Source organism: Culex pipiens, chromosome 3 (genome assembly GCF_016801865.2).
Source record: "Culex pipiens pallens isolate TS chromosome 3, TS_CPP_V2, whole genome shotgun sequence".
In the NCBI taxonomy this organism is placed as follows: domain Eukaryota; kingdom Metazoa; phylum Arthropoda; class Insecta; order Diptera; family Culicidae; genus Culex; species Culex pipiens.
The window spans coordinates 157417636-157432716 of record NC_068939.1 but is presented as its reverse complement, the minus strand read 5'-3'; the positions used below and the strand labels follow the sequence as shown (position 1 = coordinate 157432716).

Below are 15081 nucleotides of genomic sequence, written 5' to 3'. Positions count from 1 at the left end.
TATGATGACTAATGATGCAAAATGGCACCAAAAAAGTTTCAGCCGATTTGAAAAATACAAAAAAAAATCGAATGACCGAAATATCAGAGAATCGCTCAAGTACTAAAATTTCCATAATTTGCAATTTAAAATTCAAACGAAGCGAAATTTTGTAAGCGTTTTTACTTCATTCGTGTTTTTTTTGTTTGTTGAAAACTTAAATTTTCACAAAATACCGAATTTTTCGAAAATACTACAATTTTCAAAATTTGCAATATGGATATCAAACGAAGCTAATTTTGTATGATTTTTCATGCTATGTTAGTTTTTTTTTGAGAATTGCCAAAAAAAATCACAAAATACCTTATTTTTTTTCAAAAATACATCAATTTTCAAAATTTAAAAAATGGGCATCAACGAAGCAAAATTATGTATGCGTTTTCATTTTATTAGAGTTTGTTTTGTTTGTTTTGCTGAAAGTTAAAGTTTTCGCAAAATTTGATTATTTTTGAAAAATACGGTATTTTGGGAAAATTTCAGTATTGAAAAAAAATACCTTGAATAAAGTGAAAAAGAATGCAAAATTTTGCTTCGCTTGATACCCATATTTTAAACTTTGCAAGTGCAAGTTTCGAGTCATATCTGAATGTGGTTGAATGCTTTTAAAGCCAACATTGTTTTTATTTTTGAAAAGATACAATGTGCATAATTATTGGTTAATTTAGTTAAATAACTTGCCGGGACCCGTGGTGTAGGGGTAAGCGTGGTTGCCTCTCACCCAGTCGGCCTGGGTTCGATCCCAGAAGGTCCCGGTGGCAAATTTTGAGACGAGATTTGGCTTACCACGCCTTCCGTCGGATGGGGAAGTAAATGTTGGCCCCGGTCTTTCTTTAGGGGTTAGGTCGATAGCTCAATCCAGGTGTAGGAGTCGTCTCCCTGGGTCCTGCCTCGATGGAGTCGCTGCTGGTAGGCAGTTGGACTCACAATCCAAAGGTCATCAGTTCGAATCCTGGGATGGATGGAAGCTTAGGTGTAAAAAGAGGTTTGCAATTGCCTCAACAATCAAGCCTTCGGACACCTAGTTTCGAGTAGGAATCTCGCAATCGAGAACGCTAAGGCAATGCTGTAGAGCGAATAATTTGTTTTTTTTTTAGTTAAATAAGTAGGTATCAATACGGACAAAAAAATTGCAGTTTTAAAAATGCCAATGTTGCAATTACTACTAGAGGCTATGCTAAACATTTGAAATAAAAATAGAATACGAGCATAAACTTGAAGCTTGTGTTTTCAGGAAATTGCTGAAAAAACTGATATTTTTGTTCCAGATAACAGTCTACGTTGTTCGACAAACAACCTTGCTAAGTTATTTCAACTGCGAAAACAATCCGATATAATTTATGCACAGCAAAACATTTTCCGCTGGGCACCGACACACCGATCTATAAAGTTATTAAGATATGAATCACTCAACGCACTTTGCCTCAGGTAGCAATTTTCTCACGACACCTTTGAGAATTCCGCTTAAATCTCATCGCCCAGCGAAATGCTAATCGCCGAAGCGCCGCCTTCTCCGAACAACCACCGAGCACTTAATCAGCACTAGTAGCGTTCCGAACTCGTCGAGATGCAGTCACCGCCGGAGATTCCAGCCTGGTTGACGGACAGCTTCCTGCAGGAGATCGTCCGCCGTGCCAAGAATGACCCGTTCGCCACGTTGTGCCACCGCTGCAAGGTCCGACCGGGAGTTCAACGGGGTCAAAACTATTCGAGCGTGCTGTACCGGACTACGGTGCACTACCGCGGGTCGGGTTTACGCGCCCGTGAGCAGGCCATCGATTTGATGCTCAAGTCCGAGTCGCGGGAGGTGCTGCTGCAGGATCAAACCATGTTCCACACGGAGATGCGGATGTACGGCGAGGTGCTTCCGGCGATGGAGCTGGCTTTGGAGAAGGCAGGTGAGGCGATCAGCGTTCCGCGGTTGATTTACAGCGCCGAGAAACCACTGCGGATGATTGTGATGGAGGATTTGTCCCCGGCGGGATGGGCCATAGCCGATCAGATCGATACGTATGAAGAAGCGGTTCCGGCGATTCGAGCGTTGGCCAAGTTTCACGCAGCTTCGTTCGTGCTGAATCAAGGGGTAAGTTTGGAAGCCTGAGAACTTCTAAGAACTCATTTAACTCAAGCAAATTCCGCAGAACACCGATCTGTCCATGATCAAGAACAACTTCGTCGACTTTGCCGGGCAGTTCATGCAGCTGTACTGCAACTTTGCCGACGTCGTGTGCACCTGGGAGGGCTTCAGCCACATCGGTTCCAAACTGCAAGCGCTCAAGTCAACCTTCCTGGACAAGCTAAAACGAGTGTACGTGCCAAACCGCGGAGCATGTAACCCGTACAACGTGCTGAACCACGGAGACTTCCACGCGGGAAATTTACTTCACAAAACCAAGAACGGAAAGATCACCGAAACGGCCATGATCGACTTCCAGCTGTGCCACTGGGGTTCGCCGGCGATCGATCTGCTCTATGTGCTGTACCTGGTTGTGAGTCGGGACGTGATGAACGCCCACCGGGACAGGCTGGTCCGGGAGTATCACCAGAGCTTTGTGGAGTACCTCAGTGGGCTAGGTAACCAGGGGTGGGTGCCCTCGCTGAAGGATCTGCACAGCGAACTGCAGAAGAAGGCGTTTCTTGGTGAGACCCTCAAAATCAACAGAGTGTAGGGTAGTTTGAACTAACTCTGAATATATTTTCATGTAGAACTGTTCATCGAGGCCATCCTGCAGCAGTTCCGGACGGTGAACGTGAACCAGGTGGCACTGGAGGAGTTTGTGGCGGGGCGTGTGCCCGGTGCTGGGATCAACAACGAGCGTTATCGGGAGCGGGTTCGTGAAAATTTGAAGCAATTGCTGCGGCGAGGGGCAATGGATTAACATGGGAATTAACTAAATTTTAAGATTCTAAAAATTGGGAAACATTATTTTCAATATAGATTTGCGTTTGGAAAAAGAGATAAATTTGGTAATAACAAAGCATGTGAATTTCATTGAATTTCGGGGCAATCCATCACCCCACCTGTTCCTTTATTTAGTAATTCTAGACAACTGCCACTCTCGCTTTGCCGACAATTTTTCAAAGATTTCTTTTTGTATGGAGTGTGGACCAACTTTTTTGGTTAAATTTTGCTTACAAAACAAGTTTAGTATCCACTTGACTAATAAAAGAAAAATCAGGGAGTAAAAATATAACTTTCGAAAACATTAAAATTTCAATGGGAATAGACATAGCTGAAAACATTGTAAAATGCATTTTCCTCCGTTGTAAAAAAGGTTTTTATTTGCAAAAAAAATCGTCCATAGTTTAGAAAACTAATGATGTACAAAAAACAAAATTGCGATTCATTTCAAAACACTTTTTTTTATTTAAAATCATGTTTAAATCATGGTTTGTTATTTCAATGTTTGTCCCTTTTAATTTTTTTTAATTTTTGTAATACTAAACATAAATTTTATCAGCAAATTATCGATTAAATTAATATTTCAGAAATTATTCAAAGCTATAAAAAAATTATACACCTGAAAAATAAGCCGAAAAAATGAACTATTCATCGGAGATAAAAAAAATAATAAATAACATAATAATCAGGGCCGCTTTAAATATCAGTTTTATTTCCAGCAAATCCCTAAATATAAATAAGTATTGATTTTTTGTTTTGAAATTAAATATGTATTAAATAATAATAAATTTTTTCTTTGGCATTCTAAGTGGTATGGCCTAATGTTCTTCATTTTTGTTGTATTTTTCGTTTTATTAATAACTGATTACATTTTTTTATTAACTTCGAATAGTTTTACATTTTTCACTGAATATGTAAATAAGTATAATTTTTAAACTTACTAAAATTCATGAACAGCATAAAACTCTATCTATAACCGAAACAATAATACTTTTATTGAATTTTAAAGCTTTCGTACATTTGTAATCTAATCTAATCTAATCTAATCGAAAACAAGCGCAGCCAGTCCGAAGAAAGCATCCTGGAAGAACTTGTGGTAAGATTACGCCTCAAGTCCTTTCTTGTCTGTATTAATGATTACAGTACATCCGAGTTACCCCGAAAATGTATAGCAAAAATTAAAGCGGCCAGGCCTACTGCGTTGCATTAACCGCAGAGACAGATTCTGTGAACGGATCACATTTCACAGGATCATCAGGGGAGGAAGGATGCGTGGACATACCGTACCAAACGCTCCGAATCAGTTGTAGTGTGATGTGTAAGTGTAAATTTGGCAGATAATAATATTTAGGGCCAGGGGCGGGGGGGATGCGGAGGGGGAGGAAATGAGGATAGGAGAAAGGGAAGATGGGAAAGGGATAATATGGATATATCATTTTATCAATAGAATATTATATAAAATAAGGGAATAGAATCATCTATCAAATAATGATAGATAAAATGGATAGATCTCACCAAATCAAGATTCAACAGCTCCAGCAGGGTTTGAACTTATCATCAAATGCCACTTGAATCGTAATTCTTCTAAGACTTCTGGACTTGAACAGGACTATAGTAAAGTGGCGGGCAGCAACAATCAAGGTTTCAGTTCTTCCAGCAGCAATCCTGGTACTGCTCGACCGGCAGCAAAGGCACAAGACGCCGCAAGTTGGTACTGATCACCACACGATGCATTTAGTCTGATACTGCTGACCGGATTGGTAGATTGGAACAAGAGCATGATGACCACTTCATAAAGTGCTCCAGTTGTTGCTGATCCTGCCTTCTTGTTCGTGAAATCGTCACCCCCATGAAGAGCATCAAGCCGACGAGAAGTTGAATCTGGGTTTTGATATTCCATTGACACAACCTCAACCGCTACCACCATTAAAATTGTACAGCTCAAGCTTTCGTACATTTGTAAGCAACAAATTTCACAAAGATGGGAAAATAAAACTGTTAACTCATTTTTTTCTGTGTAGTTTGCTGTAATTATAACTAATTTTTTACATAAAAAACGGGTTTTTTTCAAAGTCTTTCCAAAATTTATCTGGAACAAAGATAAAATGCTAACAAATAATAGAATGCTTATCTCCAATTTATGACATGTTGAAAATTTATATAATTTTGCTAATCAAAAACAATTTTTTAATCGAAGTGGCATGATATACCATTAGGATGTAACAAAAATGACTTTTTGGCAGGCACTCAGGGGTTTGTTCCGGTAGGCATACTGAGCCCAAATCCCAAATATGAGCTTGATTGGACGTAACAGGAGCTGGCGCTCCGCCCTTCAATTTTAAATGGGATTTAACCCGTAAAAAAAGAATTTTTCAAAAATGTCAATTGAAGCGTTTACCAAAAACATCACTGGGGTGTAGGCCTTGCGCATCTTTTGTTATATATAACATTGAAATTTGGAGCACCCTGGAGCTCGGTACAGACCTTCAAAGTTTGGCATTTTTTCGAAAAATCGGTCCCAGCAAAATCAAATGGCGTCTTGGGCGTCGCGAGGTGCGACGCATATCTTTTTTGCCGGGGCCGATTTTTCGAAAAAATGCCAAACTTTGAAGGTCTGTACCGAGCTCCAGGGTGCTCCAAACTTCAATGTTATATTTACCAAAAGATGCGCAAGGATCTGGCCTACAATCCAGTGATGTTTTTGGTAAACGCTTCAGTGGCCAAAATGTCTCAAAAATTGACATTTTTGAAAAAATCTTTTTTTACGGATTAAATCCCATTTAAAATTGAAGGGCGGAGCGCCAGCTCCTGTTACGTCCAATCAAGCTCATATTTGGGAATTGGGCTCAGTATGCCTACCGGAACATACCCCTGAATGCCCGCCAAAAAGTCATTTTTGTTACACTCTAATATACCATATTTACTGAAAAATGAATTAAAATTTTGTTGTTGACCAAAGTAAATAAATTTCATGGCTTCCAGCCCTTTCAAAGTCGGCCTTAAAAATCAGGGGGCAATTTTTTTCAAAACTGCAAAATTTTAATGAAAATTAAATTTTCATGAACTGAAATCCAGTTAAAATGCATTTTCCTGTGTTTATAATTATATTTAGCATGTTTGAACTCACTAGAATTTTTTATTAAATTTTCATAAAATACAAATGTACAGTCCGACAAAAAAGTTTTTTTTTTCCCGAAAAAAAAAAATCCGTCGATACCTCGATATTTTGAAAACTTATGATTGGAAAGCAGCTAGACGCGTGTAAATTGCATTTTAAAAAACTTTTTTATATCCAAATGTTGAAACCTAGGCTTGTAATTTCAATTTTTATTTTTTTTCATTTTTTTGACCCCCCTCCCCCCTCGACTTTGCACAGAAAAAAAAAATGATGGTAATATTCATCAGGAAATGGTGACAGATTTTGTGGCTAAAAAAATGATGAATGTTACCCCAGAAAATGATGAATTTTCATCAGTTTTTGATGAATATTCATCAGGTTCACATTTTTCCACATTTTTAATGTAATATTACTCAAAAAAAGAGGTAATATTCAACCTACCAAATTTTCAACATTCCAAAATTCAACTTTTTTTTTCTGTGTGGTCAAAGCTGAGGGGCATAAACTTCAACAAATATTTGCAATGGTCTTAATCGTTATAAAAATGTCTTAGTGCCAGAGATTTGTTATTTTTTTGTGCTCTTTTCAATAAAAATAATTTCGATTTTTTAGTTTAAATAAAACTCGAATAATTCTATCAAGAATAACATTATAAAAGTGCAACCAACTCTTATTTTTAACACGTTGAAATTATGTTTGTTGAAAAGATCAGAAAACTTCAAAAAAGTTTTATTTTTTCTTAAAACATCAACCGCTAGTTTCCGATATATCTTGAGTTTAAAAATGTGGGCTTTTTAAGTGACTCTGATAAAAACTAATTTTTCACAGAATTTAAACTTCAAGAGACTGTATCACAACAACAAGCAGATCAATCAACAACGTCAAACAAGGATATACAAGGAAATTTCTTCATCCTTTCGGTTTTTTGCAGTGGTGTATTTCCTTCATAAACTTTTTTGTAATTACAAAAAATTAACATTTTTCGAAAAGTTCACCCAAAAATTCCTATTACTTGAAATGGTGCACATCTTTAATCAAAACATCCTAAAAGTTATCCCGCATAAAAAAGTACCATATAAAAACTGTTTTTCATATGGTAATTGAACTTTAAACTATATTGTTACTACCATTTCCAAAAATGTTTGACTACTATTTTAAAAATGGTATTTATATGGTTGGCATGAATTTTTACTATCACACAAATGGTTTAACCATCTGGCATAAGGGTGGTTAGCAATGGTAACCTTAAAAAACTCAGTACTATTTTCGTCAAAAAACTGTTTGTTGTATGGTAAATAAATGGTTTAAGTACTATTTGGCAAAAAGTAACCTTAAATCAAACAGTTCACAAATAGTTTAATATAGTTAAATTTTAATTTTGGGAAATTGAAAAAACGATTTCACAAATAGTTACCATTTCTCAAAGTGTCATTGTATGATCCAATATGGTAATCAAATGGTAATTTTTTATCCGGGATGCCTGATTTTTTCAAAAATCCCTTTTTTTGTAATTCATGACTCCAGTACCACAATTTGCACCATCGTAAACTCTAGCGCAAAAGTTGCTTTTTTAAGTCCCCTAAAACATATCAAAAATATTCGAAGATTTAAAGAAATCGAGAAATATATTAAAAATTCAAGTTAAAGTAATGAAAAATTAAACTAAAAAAATTGGAAAAAAACCATGTGCTTTTTCTGAAAAGTCCTAATCATAACTTACAACTTTGCCTAAGACAGCAAATCGATAACATAATCCCTACTCAAGATACATATTTAAGAACATTCACATGCCTATTTCGTATATAAAACTAATGATGCAAAATGTTTTTTTTTAACATAGGAACATGGACAATGTTTCATCCAAACCAAAATATCGAAAAAAAAAATGCGAAATTCTATAAAATTACTCAATGACGATCACCATAATTCCAGCCTTTTTCTGAACTTTTTGGTCTCAAAGTATGCAAATAAACGCAAATCAAATTTTTATTTCTGATGATTTGATTCAAAAATGTTCAATTTGATTTGACGAGTGCCAATTTGTTATAGTTAAACCTTGTTATTATAAGTATTTAACTGTTACACATTAAAAAAAACATGGTAATATTATAATCGGGAATTTTGAAAGGTTTTACGTCAGAGAAAATGTGTGATTTAAGCTCTAAAATGTGTAAGTCTACATCTTCACATGTGAAATTTTACTTATTTCACATAAATTGCGGCGAAATCACATTGAAAAAGAGGTTATACTTTTTTTACTGTGTACTTTAATTATCTCTCGAAGTCGTGGCTAACAGTAACAACGTGCATGAATTGATTGCGAACTAACTTGGGTTACTAACATTAGTACACTCGATTTCTATAATAATAATTTAAAATGACCAAACAGAATTTGTAAACAAACAGTTAATCTTGCTCACTTTAGTGAATGTTGTCATTTGGTCTGAGCTAGAAGCACTGTTTATTTACCCAGCATAATGCGCCCTTTTGAATTGTTTTGCTAGCTTTTATCTCTTTCTTTCATTCCCAGGCTTTATCGCTACAGTCGATGCATGGGCCGTTCATAGATAACGCTGTTCTGATTTTTTGAGTTCACTTTTGCGCAAGATACCTTGGTTCTAGCATAGTGAAAATCTAGAAAGAAACCTTTTTTTTTGGGAAATGAAGCCATCAATGAATACTTCCCCTGTAACTGTGTATCATCTTTAACCCTTTCAGTATTGTGGAAACATTTTTACTCGAAAATAAAAACTGTCCAACTACTTCAGAAATAAATTTAGAGAGCTCACAATTATTAAGTTTTCAAATAGTTGTAGGGTTCTGTTTGCTTTAAAATAGTAAGGATTGCAAGGGTTGTTTGTACCACTTCCATAAACCCTTGAGAGTCGTGACAGTCATTGCTTGAGAGTAGAAGATAGCAGTTCAGTTTGACATTACTTCAGCTATCAACTGCGGAACTGTTGCCGACTAGGAAAGGTAAGATTGCTGATGTCAACACTCGATGCGTTTGAGTTGAGTGTTTCGAGTTTGTTTTAAACTTGCAAAATCATTTCAGATGAGCTCTTCCGTTCAAACTCCACCCTGGTTCACCACGGAATTCGTTCAATCCATAATCCGGAATGCTAAATCAGATCCCACGATCACCATAGCACAACCGTGCATCCTCGAACCGGGATCCAAAGCTGGAGACAGTTTCTCCGGTGCTCTGCACCGCACAAAAATTCACTACCGTTCCGAACGTCATACAGAACAGGAACTCAGCACCAGCTGGATGCTCAAGTCCGAATCCAGCGATGCCCTGAACACCGCTCCAACCCTGTTCAACACGGAACATCGCATGTACACGGAGGTTCTGCCCGCTATGCAGCGGGAGTTGGAAGGAATTGGTGAATCTTTGAGTGTTCCTGGGTTGATTTATAGTTCCGAAAGTCCTCGCTTGATTGTCATGGAGGACTTATGCTTCTCCGGGTGGACCAGAACGGATGAGATTTGTAGGTTTGAGGATGCTTTACCAGCGATTAGAACTATTTCAAAGTTTCACGCGGCGTCGTTCGCTCTTAATAAGAAGGTAAGTTCTGCTTTAGCAGTCGAAAAAAGGTTAATAAAGATCGAGATATTGCAGGGCATGAAACTCTCCAACTTCGCCAACCGCACCTCGGACAGCTTGCTGTCGATGTTCCGTCCAATGTTTAGCTCCTACATCGACGCCATCTGCAGTTGGGACGACTTCAAAGACATTCATCCTAGACTGCAGGAGTTCAAAGCTTCCTTCGCGGATCAATACAAGCAAGTGTACACTCTAAATCCCGGTCCTGAAGGGTACAACGTTCTGAACCATGGAGATTTCCATGGGAAAAATTTGCTTCACTTGTTAGATGACCAGCGCAGGGTGGTCAAAACGGCCGCCCTGGACTTCCAGGTTTGCAACTGGGGAAGCCCAGCCATTGACTTGATCTACTTCCTGTACCTGGTTATTCATCGGGACGTCCTAGACAACCACCGCGATCAACTGCTGGAAGAGTATCATCGACACTTTGTCGACTGTTTGACCCGATTGAACTTCCAAGGCCGGATTCCAACCCGCGAAGATCTGCAGGCCGAACTGAACCGGAACATTTTCTTCGGTAAGTCTGCCTCGAACTCATCAACTCGAAAAGCAACCAAACTATCCCCCACTTCCAGAACTGTTCAACGACGCCGTCGGGGCACCGTTCCGCGCCGTCGACTTTGGCGCAGTGTCCCTGGAGGACTTTCTGGCCGGGCGCGTCCCGAACGTGGGGCTTAGCAACGCCGGCTACCGCCGAAATGTTCGCGCAAACCTGACCCGGTTGGTCGCACGTGGCTTTTAATGTTGCGAAATAAATTTCCCCTCCGCCGACAGCTTACAAAGGATTAAAAGCCCGGGTTTCTTTCGGGGTGGCCTTCGAGTGGGGCTTTTGAATAAATCAAGAAAGTGAGCGCCCGAAAACAAGGACCTCCTGCGCGCGGCGTGATGAATATCCGACGGTCGACCGTTTGTTCAAAATTAAAATCGCTCGTAATTCCGGCACGCAAAAAGTGTAATGAAAGTTGAAACTGTCGCGGCGTAGCTGGGAAGGACAGTGGGAGTGAGGTGAATCAAATTGGTCAAAAGTGTATTAAATTTGTCTTTCCTTATCTTTCTGTTTACAAATGTTTTTACCCATTGAATGTTGAGGGGGCCATTTTTATAGATGTGAAGATGTCAAGATTGTTAATCGATAAAATTATCGTCGATAATATTATCGTCTAACGATAACAATAATGGTTATCTTTATCGTCAGGACGATAATCTATCGTTATCGTTATCGTTATTTCTTATTGCCGACAATAGACGATAACTCATTTTTTAAATCTTTCTTAAATCGACTTAATTCAACCAAATCATTTTAAATTTTCAATTCTTTCACTAAGAATATATATTTTTGAAAATGTAGTAGTTTCAAAGTGTTAATAATTTTTTAAATTATTTAATTTATTTACTCAAAATTGTTCACAAAATACCGAATTTTGTCGAAAGTACTCTAATTTTAAAAATCTGCAATATTTGACACCCATAGCGAAAGCGAAATTTTGTATGCTTTTTCAATTCATTTGAGTTTTTAAAATACTAAAATTTTCACATAATACTAATTTTTTTTCTCAAAAGTACTAAAATTTTCAAAACTCGCAATATGTGTATCAAACCAAGCAAAATTTGGTATGCTTTTTCACCTTATTAGTTTTTTTTTTTAAATACAATTTTTTTACAAAATACCATATTTTTTTCAAAAAATACTAAAATTTGCATAATAGGTATCAAACTATGCACAATTTTGCATGAATTTTATCCTTATTAATGTTTTTTTGGAAATTACGAAAATTTTCACAAAATACCGTATTTTTCGAAAATATTCAAATTTTCATGATTTACAATATGGGTATTGAAGTGGCGAAATTTGTTATGCTTTTTCACTTTATTAGATTTAAAAAAAAACTAAAATTCTCACAAAATACCGTATTTTTTCGAAAAAACTCAAATTTTCTAAATCTGCAATATGGGATTAAACGAAGTGAAATTTTGTATCTTTTTTCACTTCATTTAATTTTTTCAAATACTGAAATCTTCACAAAATACCGTATTTTTAAAAAAATACTAAAATTTTCAAAACTCGCAATATGTGTATCAAACGAAGCAAAATTTTGTATGGTTTTTCACCTCTTTAATTTTTTTTTTGGTAAATACAAAATATTTACAAAATACCTTATTTTTTCAAAAATACTCAAATATCAAAATTTGCAAAATAGGTTTTAAACGATCAATGTTTTTGCAAAATACTAAAAAAATAACAAAAAACCGTATTTTTCGAAAATAATCAAATTTTCTTGATTTATAATATGAGTATTGTAGCAAAATTTTGTATGCTTTTCACTTTATTAGATTTTTTTTTTGAAAATACCACAAATTTTCACCAAATACCGTAGTTTTTCGAAAGTACTCAAATTTCAAAATTTTCCTTTTTTTTTCTTAATACCCATACATATTGTAGATCATAGAAATTTAAGTTTTTAAAAAATACGGTATTTTATAAAAATATTAGGCCGTTGCAAATATTTTTCAAAGTTTTTGTCAGCCCCCCCCGCTCCCCCCCGCCCCTTCAAAGTTGGCCTGAATAATCAGGGGGCAAAAAAGATTTTTTTTCGAAAAACTTCAAAATTTTAATGAAAATTAAAGTTTAATCAACTGAAAACCATAAAATGCCAATGTACAGTCTTACGAAAAGTTTTTTTTCGCAAAAAAAAATTTCGTCACTACCTCGATATTTTTAAAACTAATGATTGGAAAGCAACTGTACGCCTGTAAAATTATTTTTAAACACTTTTTTCATCCAAATGTTGAAACGTAGCCCCCCCCCCCCCCCGAATTTGGTCAGAGGCGAGGGACATAAACTTTCAAAAATATTTGCAACGGCCTTAGTGATTTACAAAAAAAAAACGCTTTTTTTTCGAATTATGAAAATTATATAATACCGTCATAAGGGGTGACATTGGGTCTAGGGAAAGAGATTGGGTCATTTAAAAATGCAGAAATTTGTATTACCCAATCTCACCCCCCCCCCCCCCCAAACCCAGAATTTGTAAAAAAAATTAGAGTTAAAAAAAAAACACTTAAAACTGAAAATGCATATCGAATTTCGCGTCGTTTGACACCCATATTGCCAACTATGAAAAATAAAGTATTTTCGAAAAAAATACGGTATTTTGTGAACATTTTAGCTTTTAACAAAAAAACACTCTTATGAAGTGAAAAAGCATACAAAATTTCACTTCGTTTGATACCATTATTGCAAATTTTGAAAATTTTAGTATTTTCGAAAAAAATACGGTACTATGTGAAAATTCTAGTTAAAAAAAAAAAAGTCTAATAAAGTGAAAAAACAAACAACAACATACCCAATGGGTATTACACATATTGCAGATTTTGAAAATGTAAGTACTTTCGAAAAATATGGTATTTTGGGAACAATTTGGATTATTTATACTTTGAAGCTTACTACATTTTCAAAAAATATATACTCAGTGAAAACGTTCAAAAAATATATACTCAGTGAAACTCAGTGAAGATTTGAAGATAAGAAGATTTGAAAATTGAAAATTTGATGATTTGAAGATTTGAAGATTTGAAGATTTGAAGATTTGAAGATTTAAAGATTTGATGATTTAAAGATTTGAAGATTTGAAGATTTGAAGATTTGAAGATTTGAAGATTTGAAGATTTGAAGATTTGAAGATTTGAAGATTTGAAGATTTGAAGATTTGAAGATTTGAAGATTTGAAGATTTGAAGATTTGAAGATTTGAAGATTTGAAGATTTGAAGATTTGAAGATTTGAAGATTTGAAGATTTGAAGATTTGAAGATTTGAAGATTTGATGTTTTAATGATTTAAAGAATTGAATTAAATTTTAATATATAAAAACATTTATTATTTCAATAGTTTCTCTCTTAATTTTTAAATCTTTTTTTAAATGTCCGTTTCGACTCATATTTCCAACACATTGTTCTCAGTTCTTCACGAGTTTTTCATAGGCCGTCATTTCAGAAAAAGTTATTGCCCCTCCCAACACCATTCCTCCCTTATAAAACAACCCCCTTCAAAGCCAATTTTTCGCGTGCTCTCCCGCGTAAATGAGCTGTATAATTCAAATTAAATTATGCTCATGACTGCCAATATTAGGCTACCCGATAAATCATCGGAACGGTCCCCAACTCCCCTCTTTTCTGGCTGAAAACTTTTCCTTAGACCATCGCCCATTTTCCACACTAAAACGTCAACCCATCCATCATCCTGAGAAGTGGGCCCGCCGTCATCCTCCTCCCTGGATTAACTTTTATGGCAACCCCGGCCGGACTCATTAATGGTGATTTTAATTTTGCCTTTCCGGTAATTTCTGACCCAGGCGCGCAATTTCGTCCAATTTTGAAGACACACAGGCGGGTTGAGCTTCGTGATTAATTCATTCCGGAGCTGGGATGACAATTTTGGAGAGCTCGTATCTCACCTTAATCTCCCCGTTTCGACGGGGCAGGTTACAACTTTTGCGGGGGGGAATCATTTTAATTATTCAGCAGTCCAGGTAAGTGCGCTACCCAGGAAGGCCATTTTCACACCTTTTTCCAGGGGAAATTGGACCGCTCGCTCTCAAGTGTGCTGGATCATTCGCTTGAACTCACGTGAAATGGCGTACGATTTGATGGGTTTTTCCTCTGGCTTGTGGTGTAAATTGGGCAGTAAAAATCTTGCGCTACATTGAACTCGTAAGTCGAGTGGGCTCGTGGTTTTAAAACTGGGAAATGAGATCGTTTGGTAACGAGCTGGGCAAGCAATGGACCGTGGTTGAATTAGGATTTGAGGTTTTCTTTTGGTTGGAGGCTGGAAATAGAGTTTAGCACTCGAAGGGTAAGTAACACGAAAGGTAAAACTTAACTGCTGGAAATTTATCTTAATTTTAACGATTTTAATCAAAATTAACAGCTTTCAAATATATAAAAATCATAAAGTATGTTAATTCGTCAACTGTCTCAGTTGTAACTGATGCTTCATCTGTGTTAGCTGTCTCCGCTGGCTCCACTGTCCCAACTGTACAAGGAATGAAGTTCCAACTAAAACTAACCAATTCATGTCAACTGGCTTCAAATTGGTTAAAAATCCAAATTATGGTTGAGTTAGTTAAAATTTTAGCTAAATTTACAAGTTTGAAATTGATAAACTAGCAGATATGCCTAATTAAATGTGTTCAAACCGAAAATTGTATTTTTGTACTTTTGTAATTTTGTTTTGTATTTTTGTATTTATGTTTTTTTTGTATTTTTGTAATTTTGTATTTTTGTATTTTTGTATTTTTGTATTTTTGTATTTTTGTATTTTTGTATTTTTGTATTTTTGTATTTTTGTATTTTTGTATTTTTGTATTTTTGTATTTTTGTATTTTTGTATTTTTGTATTTTTGTATTTTTGTATTTTTGTA

At 35.9% G+C, this 15081-nt stretch overlaps 3 protein-coding genes across 4 annotated transcripts in view; 2 read left to right on the top strand and 1 right to left on the bottom strand.

The window, feature by feature from the left end:
- The window catches only part of LOC120413700 (dopamine D2-like receptor), a 381692-nt gene that overhangs the window by 20765 nt on the left and 345846 nt on the right, over positions 1 to 15081 (bottom strand). The gene's annotated exons all lie outside the window — the stretch shown is intronic.
- On the top strand, positions 1402 to 3822 carry LOC120413716 (uncharacterized). The gene is made up of 3 exons (XM_039574643.2): positions 1402 to 2119; positions 2178 to 2676; positions 2743 to 3822. Exons 1-3 carry the CDS (start codon positions 1604 to 1606, stop codon positions 2913 to 2915), a joined length of 1188 nt encoding a protein of 395 aa, XP_039430577.1. The 5' UTR covers positions 1402 to 1603; the 3' UTR covers positions 2916 to 3822.
- On the top strand, positions 8877 to 10860 carry LOC120413725 (uncharacterized). The gene is made up of 4 exons (XM_039574654.2): positions 8877 to 9032; positions 9112 to 9624; positions 9679 to 10180; positions 10239 to 10860. The coding sequence occupies exons 2-4, from the start codon at positions 9112 to 9114 to the stop codon at positions 10403 to 10405; spliced, it is 1182 nt and encodes a 393-aa protein (XP_039430588.1). The 5' UTR covers positions 8877 to 9032; the 3' UTR covers positions 10406 to 10860.